General features: G+C 38.1%; 1 protein-coding gene across 1 annotated transcript; it reads right to left on the bottom strand.

Moving 5' to 3' along the window:
• Positions 1–5956: 5956 nt before the first annotated feature.
• Positions 5957–7343, bottom strand: LOC102412164 (keratin-associated protein 24-1). Its single transcript, XM_006080215.4, has one exon. The coding sequence runs from the start codon at positions 7326–7328 to the stop codon at positions 6519–6521; it is 810 nt and encodes a 269-aa protein (XP_006080277.3). The 5' UTR covers positions 7329–7343; the 3' UTR covers positions 5957–6518.
• Positions 7344–9669: the final 2326 nt, after the last annotated feature.

The raw sequence follows: 9669 nt of genomic DNA, 5'->3' as shown, positions 1-9669 counted from the left end.
GGAAAGGATTAAACTGGCTTCCCAGGTGGCACAGTGGTAAAGAACCCGCCTGCAGATGCAGGAAATGGGTGTTCGATCCCTGTGTCAACAAGATCCCCTGGAGTAGGAAATGGCAACCCACTCTAGTATTCTTGCCTGGAAAATTCCATAGACAGAAGAGCCTGGTGGGCTACAGTCCAAGGGGTCACAAAGAGTCAGACGTGACTGAGCATGCACGCACACCTGGATCCACTTTCTTTTTCTTTCTTTTCATATCCTTTCTCTTTCCTTCTTTTCCCACTTTCCCCCTACTATTTCTCTCCACCTTTCTCCCTCCCTCTCTCTTCTCTACCCCTCCCATCTAACCTCCCCCCACCACCCTTTTCTCTCGTAGTTAATGGCAGTCACATATGTTATGTGTTCTATGTCAGAAATCAAGAGTTATACTGACTCAAGTATTTTTCTTCCAAAAAAAGTTTATTTTCATCTTACAGTATGATTTGTCTCAAATGTATACAAGATCAGGAGTATCAGTTTAAGTTCTATATGATGCTATCCAAAGATATGACTTCTGTCTTGGATCAATTTTTTTAACTATTGTTCTTTTGTAGGTATCAGTTGCTCAGTCGTGTCCAACTCTTTGCGACCCCATGAATCGCAGCACGCCAGGCCTCCCTGTCCATCACCAACTCCCGGAGTTCACTCAGACTCAGGTCCATCGAGTCAGTGATGCGATCCAGCCATCTCATCCTCTGTTGTCCCCTTCTCCTCCTGCTCCCAATCCCTCCCAGCATCAGAGTCTTTTCCAATGAGTCAACTCTTCGCATGAGGTGGCCAAAGTACTGAAGTTTCAGCTTTAGCATCATTCCCTCCAAAGAAATCCCAGGGCTGATCTCCTTCAGAATGGACTGGTTGGATCTCCTTGCAGTCCAAGGGACTCTCAAGAGTCTTCTCCAACACCACAGTTCAAAAGCATCAATTCTTTGGCACTCAGCCTTCTTCACAGTCCAACTCTCACATCCATACATGACCACAGGAAAAACCATAGCCTTGACTAGATGGACCTTTGTTGGCAAAGTAATTCATTCCCATACATTACCTCACTCTGTATTATAGAGCATAAATTCTATACAGAAAGAAAAGCCTGTGGTGTTGGTGAAATACAAACATCTCTTTGCTTCTTAACGGGGTAACATTGCCACCATTTGTGTGCACTATTCCCGGGCACCGTGTGAGGGCGTTTTATACACTTTCTCTCTTAATTCTCAGAAAGTCCCTCACTGTATCGAGCCTCAGAGGATTAAGGGACAATTTAAGTGAGTGGCAGATTCAGGATTAAAATTTAAGTTCTTCTGTAAGTCACTCAACTACTACACTCATGATATGTAAATCGTGATGCCACACACAACAAAAAGCAGTTAGTATCTCTCTTTGAGTCTGTGGGCTAAAAAAATACTTCTCAAAGTGACTCAGGTTTCAGATGGCAGCCAGTTCTTGTAGTACAAAGAAGAGGTACAATGTGTTACCCAATCCAAGAGAACAGAGTTCAAAAAAGCCTGTTGCTTATTAGAGATGATAGAAAAAAGATGCACACTGATAAGAAAGAGCATATTCTGTGGTAGTATAATTTGTAACACTCCATTCTCAGATGAGAAATTGTTCTGTAAAAGTAATAATGATGACAATTATTTTTTATCATAATTACTTTTTTAAAAAAGGATTCTGGACTTAAACTCATTATTCATTCTTCCTTAAAAGAATAATTCTGGATTTTAGGGTATTCTTTAGATAAAGAAACTTTAACATCCTTCTTTTAGATAACAGGATATAAATGTGAATTTGGAGGCCATATACAATTTTTTAATTAAGAGAATTTCTTGGTGTTTTTGAATAATATTCCCTTTAAATATGCGAGTGCCTGGAATAAGGGCAGTCAACAACAGCGTCATCTAGAGTTTTCAGGACTCCAGACTGCAAAGCATAGAACACAAAGGGAAGATCTGAGCATCTGTTTTCTTTTGATCTGTCAGCGACCTGACTATAGATCCACAGCTCCGTGATTTACTGAGTCTCAGCTGCCAGTCACATTTAAATAACAGACAAGAAGAACAAGCACAGTGAGTGCAGAGAGCAGCTGAAGAAATAACTTCATTAGCTCTGAGACAAGTCTGATCAAGGATTCACTTTCCTTCTGATTCACCTCTGAAGTGAATCTCAGAACTATGATTTCAGCAGTCATGGGGGCAGGCAGAAATTTTAGCACGGAGTGTACGATGTTGGTAGTTATGAATAATTATAGAGCTACATGGTTTTGAAATAGTCTTGGGATATTGGGAATGACAACATCGTTAATTGAACTGTCAAGTGAGCCTGCTATTCATCAAGGGCCTCCTGGTAGACAAGATCCATTTTCCTATGAGTCAGGGACAGCACACCAAATGTATACCGAAACTCTGGTAGAAGTATGGACAAAGGTTTAAAAATCTATAAAACAGGGAGATTTATTTCTTATCCATTAGAAACTATGATACATAAAAGAAGGATTCTAAAATAGATTGGCTAATGATTCTAGTTTTAAGATAGCAGACAGAAATAAACATGAAGATCATATAGTTATATTCAGTTCTTTAATAGCATACCAATAGTGGTAGCTTTATCAACTCATTAAAATTTTATTATAAATTGTCATCTAAAACATAAATTTTTAAGAATATGAATTAAAATAGAAACTTTAATCACCCTTTAAGTAGATTGTATTAAGTAAATTTTAGGATAGAGTTTTGTTCGATTTATAGACCTTCAAACAGCAGATGTATATGTGAATTTGTTGTATTTCTTTCTCTGCTATATACATAGAAGATAAGCAAAGTGTAAAAAAAAATTTGAATTCTTATATTTATATTGGTAAAATTTTTGCAGCTGTAGAAATTATTATTTTAAATCTATAAATAATTTTTAAATAAAAAATAAGTGGTCTCCTTTTATTTGAGAAGCAAAAAGTGTTGCTCAGCTACACAGGGAAAGAAGTGATTCATTTGTATATTTTTAAGTGCAAATATAAAAAGACCTCTGCTGGGTTCTATAAATTAGTTGCCATTGGAGTTATGGACAAAGTGTGTAACTTATTAAGCATACTTGGTGGCTAACTGAAATTAAACAGGACAAACATACATGAATATCTATATTCTATGAACTTCTAGAAGGCAATGTGCTACAGAGGGCTGACGTCTATTTCACTTTGCTCTTCAACCTTTCTATTAATAGGAGCAGGAAAGAGGTTGTTGATTATACACTCTACAAAGTCAGAGGGTGGGGCCAATTTAATTTCTCAATTGTTGTTGGTTAGTTGCTAAGTTTGCGGCCCCATAGACTATAGCCACCAAGCTCCTCTGTCCATGGGATTTCCCAGACAAGAATACTGGAATGGGTTGCCATTTCTTTCTTTAGGGGATCTTCCTGATCCAGGGCTGGAATAAGCGTCTCCTGCATGACAGGTGGATTCTTCACTGCTGAGCCATCTGGGAAGACTTATTTCTCAGTACTGTGATTTTATTTTGATTTTAATTTTTTAAATTACTTAGGGAATCAAATCAGAATTGTTTAGTCTAAAAATCACTTGGAGAATTACCAGCTCCCATACCTAAAAACTCCTGAGAAATCTGTGTGCAGGTCAAGAAGCAACAGTTAGAACTGCACATAGAACAACAGACTGGTTCCAAATTGTGAAAGGAATATGTCAAGGCTGTATATTGTCACCCTGCTTATTTAACTTCTATGCAGAGTACATCATGCAAAATGCTGGGCTGGATGAAGTGACTGAACTGAACTGAACAGATTCCTAAAACTCCTGTAAAGCTAGCACAACCTAGCTTTCCCTAGCATTTTTATTCTAGTCAAAAGTGTGTGTGTGTATATATATATATGTATGTATGTATATATGTATATATGTTATTGATAACATGGAGAGATGTTTGTTAATTCATGTGAGGTTATACATAAAATATGTCACACTTCATGTGAGCCTATAAAGCAAAAAAGTACAGAGATTTCTGACATGCCCCAAAACTCCACACAAACACCCATGTTTTATTTTTAATGTCTTTATGATATCTCCTATAACAGGAGCTTTTAATTTTGGTATAGTCATATTTATAATTTTTTTATTTTACAAGTATTTTTTTTTAATGAAGAAAGTCTTTCCTATCTAACATGTTGAATCCCTTGTCCTATATTTTCTCCCATTTTTTTTTTTTTCTCATGGAGGAGCTTATGTCCACTTTTCTTGGGTCAAAGTAAGCTAGACCATTTTTCAAATTTCTCTCTTACTCCCATCCTTTTCCCCCCTTCATCGCACTCTCATGTCTTAGTCTTCTCACCATTCAAACGTGTCTTTAATTTATTTCTCTCACAAGTATGCTTTCATTCTTCCAGTTAGAATCCTTCCTCTGACTTATTTTGTATTGTTTTTAAAATGGTTGAGACAGTATTATGTTTGTTTCCATGTATGACTTCTATGAATAATTCCTGAGAACAGATCTATAAATCTTGATATCCCCAAAGAGTCTCATTTAATGCTTCAAAGAATAGGTTTTCTATTAATGTTTGTAAAGAGAAAGTACGTGTTTAGTTTAGACAACTGAATACTCAGCTGGGACCAGCAATTATTTTCAAATACTCAAGCACTTGTCCTATGTTAAAGGCTGTCCAGGGTTATGGATAGTTTCTAAGGACAATTGGATTTTTCTCAATATAAAGAAGAAATTTTCAACAGACAGAATTCTCTGAAAATAGAATGAACTCACAAAGGAGTGACTTGATTGTCTCCCAAACATATTCACTCAGGAGTGATACATTAATATTCTTTCTACACATGGTAGGCCTCCTGAAAGAATAAATAAAATGATATCCCTATTTGTATGTGTCATGAGTTTTCATTTTAGTCACTGACCTTTCATACTGGTGATCCTTACCCCATATTTCCACTCTCCAGTTACACCCATCTACAGGAGCCATTTTACTTGTTTTTAAAAATGATTTGCTTTCTACATACAAAAAACTCTTAGGATAAATTTTTATCACTCAATTTTTATTTTCAATTTTTACAAAACTTTAGAAGTTAAATCACTTCTCAGAGTTCAAGATTAAATGTATCCCAAAGTCAAATCTCATCAACATGATTAAATAAATATGCATATTTGCAGGGAAATATACAAATATTTAATATTTTATGTAGTTTTATTAAAACTGATTTATTTTGAAATTTCTCCATAAATTTCCCCATGTAACTATCAATCACAGACACTTTAAGAGAAGTACCACTTAATATATTTAAAATAGAACAATATAAGACAAATAAAAGTCCTGGATATTTATAGTCCATCTTCTTTATATTTTTAATTAGGCTAGAAAATAAATAGCAGGAAACTAGTGCTTCAAAAATATCATGCATATTGCCCAGAACACTGATAAAACCTTAGCGAATATGAAATAAAGCAAAACAAAAATCATTATTTCCTAATAGAAACTTGTTGCCTAACTACATACCAGAATGTTTTGGCAATCAGAAAGCAATAAATCAACAGGGGGGAATTTTAGCAGAGTCATGAACATAGATTCATGAATCATCTATAGAATATTTTGTCATTTTTCCAATAAGCAATGTTTGTGTTTCTGCTACCTCTGAGGTTCTCTCCTAGCGTTGAGAACAAAAGCTGACTGCCAGTCAATCCTATGTGTTCTGGCTTCTTTGGAAGGGAAGATTTGCTGAAGGTCTTCTGATTTTGAAGTCTAGTTGGACATTGCTGCTTGCACATTCTTATATTCAGGCAGTAGGCGGAAGGATGGAATAGCTCAACTCTGAATGTTTACAATGATGTTGTTTAGTTGCTAAATCTTGTCCGATTCTTTTGATCATTCTGTAGCCCACCAGACTCCTCTGTCCATGAGATTGTCCAGGCAGGAATACTGTAGTGGGTTGCCATTTCCTTCTCCAGGGAATCTTCCCAACTCAGGGATCAAACTCACATCTCCTGCATTGGCAGGCGGGATCTTTATTACCAAGCCACTTGGGAAGCCCTAAGATGATGTTACCTTATAGCTTATTAGAAAGATGCTAGTTAAGCAAGCAGCAAAACTACTGATAGAAAAGCAAAAGAAAAGCAAAAGATCTTGAAAGAAAGTGCTGGAATGACCAGTCAGACCAAGGAGACTCCACTTCATCAGGAAAGGTCGCAGATAGCCACAGTGGCAGACAAGTGACAGTAACTGCCCCAATAAGAAAGCTGTATTGGCCTGTATTTCATATGGAATCTCTTCAGTGTGTCCATCATATTCAATCTCAGAAACAACAATGCTACCTTCAGGATCAGACTTCAACACAAAGGGCATTAAGAGAGCAACAGAAAAACAGCTATTGGTGATACTGGCTGAGGTGAATAAGTCCTGGAGTTATATTTGAGGTTAACAGAACATGATTCTTGAAACACATGAAGCAATTCAGCGGAATATTAGAGGGCGGCACTTGCACCTTGAGACAATTTCTAGCAGCTATAATTGCAAGTTGATCGGTAGCAATTCAGAGGTCTGTAACCACCATATAAATACCTCAGAGGAGGGAAGGAACTCGGTATAGAGCTTAGAGACCGGAAGTTTCTTGCAAAATAGCTCAGTGGAGGGCATCTCCTGTGCCAATCATATGGACATTGGCAATTTCTTATTAAATAGTTTTGGCGTTGGCAGCTGTTGGTGATATATCGTGATGGTGAGAGGCCACTGGGTATGAAGCCAAGATCTTGGTAGCTTCTGTACCCAAAACTGCCCAGTCTGTAGTGGCCTAGGGGCTGGAAACTCTTGGATAAGCGGTTAAGTTGCCCAAAGCATTTAAAGCCATTGCCGAGGGTCTGGCAAGCTTTGGATGTACATTGGAGGGGGGTGCAGCCATCAGATACATACCCCTTGGTCTGAGGGCACGGATTGCAGCTGGGGCTGGGTCCGACGTTGGTTGTTTCATGGGCACTGCAGATCTGGCCCCCTGTTGGAGAGTTGCAGGGCACAGATGAGTTTGATCGGTCACAAGTTGTGGTGCAGGTCTTGGGCTCAGAACTGGGAGATTCACAGCTTGGTGCTTCCCCACACGTTTCTTGGCAGTTATCCAGGAGCCAGAGATTCCCGTGGTAGCTACTGGGTAGGCTGAGCCCAAACATAGGGCTTACATCGCTGGAGCAAAGAGCAACAGAAGCAGTCACTGGGAAATAACAGTGAGTTCTGTAGGATATGCCACTACAGTTCCCAGGATAGTCTAGAAAAGCCATGGAGCCTGAGTGTATGTTCAGCGGTGGCCGTGAAGGCATGGCGAGACTGTGGCTTGACGCCTTTTTATATCTTCCCTGGGGACTGTCTGCATCCTCCCCAGACTCTCTTCCTTCTCGCTGCCTGGGACAATAACACGGCAACATTTCATTAGCGTGCTGTTTAGTGACAGCTGCTGATGTCTTCACACTCATGTTAAAGCAAGTTTATTTTGACTCTTCAAAGTTATCTATAATCACCACGTTGACCATCGCTCATCACTCATCATATGCAGACCATAACTTTTGTGAATAGTGATTTCAGTGTTAACAAGTAAGCTCTCATCTGTCAACTGGTGGTAAACAAGAGATCATGTGTCTACGGGCTTTTGCAACATGATTGTTAAGGGGTTAATGAGGATCCAAGTGCAACAAAGAACCTGGACTTTTCCACTCTTTTGGCAACTGCAAAATACTGCCAGGACTTGACCCCATACTCTAAAAGAAGCTGAATGCTTTGACTGTCTCCACATTGTTGCTCAAAACAGAGCATGAGGCATTGAACTATTAAGAGAAGACTTTCTCCCCCTAAATTTGTGTTATATTCTTAACTATGCCAGGCCATGTACTGGTGGCAACATCTCATCCATTTGGAAAAGTCCATCTGTAAGATTCACAGCAATCTCACTGAGACTTAGTGACCTAACACAGGGCCAAAAATGAACTTGCTCCCAGGGGTCAGCGGTTGCTAAGTAACCAAGACTTCTGGAAGAAGTCTTTCTTAAAGAGTTTCTATAATATGTAATATCAAAGAATGCCAGTTTCTCAAAATTGTACCTGCCTAATGGACTAAAATTATATATCCCATTGTCTCTGTTGTAAAACCCCGTTGCTGTCAGATGTATAATATTTCTTTACATTTCTGCCCAAGTAAGTTTTACTTATTTTTGATTTTCTTTTCTTTTCACATAGAGTTTATTCCTCTGTTGAAGAATATAGTTATTTTTGGTCTAGAACCACAAAAGGAAATGGCTATGCTTAATTTTGTTTTAAATGACCTGTACAGTTCTTATAGGCACTGTACATATTAAATAACACTTTTCACTTCTTATGGTGAAGGCTGAAGAAAAATTTTTGTAAGAGTTTAATTCAAAGAACTGGCACTTTGCTCTTAAAAATACAAGCTATAATTCACACTTATAGCCTCCACTGAATTGGAAACGGCAATGCATTTATTAACTGTAATAAGTTCAGACAAAAGATAAGACCAGCTTCTTCAGGTATGATAAGCTATAGGGTTAGTTTTTAAAAGACACTGTCCTCACAGTGATTTAAAATCAGCTAGATTTTTCAAATGTACATCAACTTAAAGTTACAGATATTCTTCACATTTTTAAAAATTTTGAATATTCTCATAGTTCCTCTCAGCATTTATTCAATAAGGTGATGGATTTTATTCTATGGGTAACTCTTTATTCAACATATTTTACTGTTTGTACTGTCTTTGGGTGAAAGGGTGAGGATCAGGAAGCCACATTTTCAGCAAATTGTTCATCTATAGAATATCCTGGGGTTTTGCACAGAAATTTTCAGCCCTGAGACAGGCAAATAGGAACTAAAATATACAAGGAGCTTGATAGCCTCCAGCACTTGATGTAAGTGCTGGAGAGGGTGTGGAGAAAAAGGAACCCTCTGCACTGTTGGTGGGAGTGTAAATTAGTGCAGTCACTGTGGAGAACAGTCTGGAGTTTCCTTATGAAACTAAAAATAGAAATACCAAGTGATCTAGCAGTCTCATGCCTGGACATATATCTGAGGAACTATTATTTCAAAAAGATACATTCACCCCAAAGTTCATAGCAACAATATTGACAAAAACTAAGACATGGAAGCAAACTAAATGTCCATTAAGGGATGAATGGATAAAGAAGATGTAGTGTATGTATATACAATGGAATATTGCTCAGCCATAAAAAAGGATGAAACAATGTCATTTGCCCAACATGGATGAATCTAGAGGTTTTCAGAAAAAGACAAAGCTCATATGACATGGCTTATATGTGAATCTAAAAATGATACAAATGAACTTATTTACAAAACAGAAAGAGACTTAGACACAGAAAACAGATGTATGGTTACCAAAGAGAAAAGGCAGGGGAGGGATCAATTAGGAGTTTGGGATTAACATATACACACTACTATATACAGGTTTCCCTGGTGGCTCAGATGGTAAAGAATTTGCCTGCAATACAGGAGACCTGAGTTCAGTCCCTGGGTCAGGAAGATCCCCTGGAGAAGGGAATGGCTACCCACTCCAGTTCTCTTGTTAGGATAATTCCATGGATAGAGGAGTCTGGCAGGCTATAGTCCATGGCGTCCCAAAGAGTCAGACATGCCTGGGTGA

The sequence above is a fragment of the Bubalus bubalis genome, chromosome 1 (genome assembly GCF_019923935.1).
Source record: "Bubalus bubalis isolate 160015118507 breed Murrah chromosome 1, NDDB_SH_1, whole genome shotgun sequence".
Taxonomy (NCBI): domain Eukaryota; kingdom Metazoa; phylum Chordata; class Mammalia; order Artiodactyla; family Bovidae; genus Bubalus; species Bubalus bubalis.
The sequence above is the reverse complement of the archived record's forward strand: the minus strand, read 5'-3'. Positions and strand labels throughout refer to the sequence as shown.

Coding starts and splice junctions, on each gene's coding strand:
- LOC102412164 (XM_006080215.4), bottom strand. CDS start 7,328: ATGCCTTCACGGCCACCGCTGAACATACACTCAGGCTCCATGGCTTTT.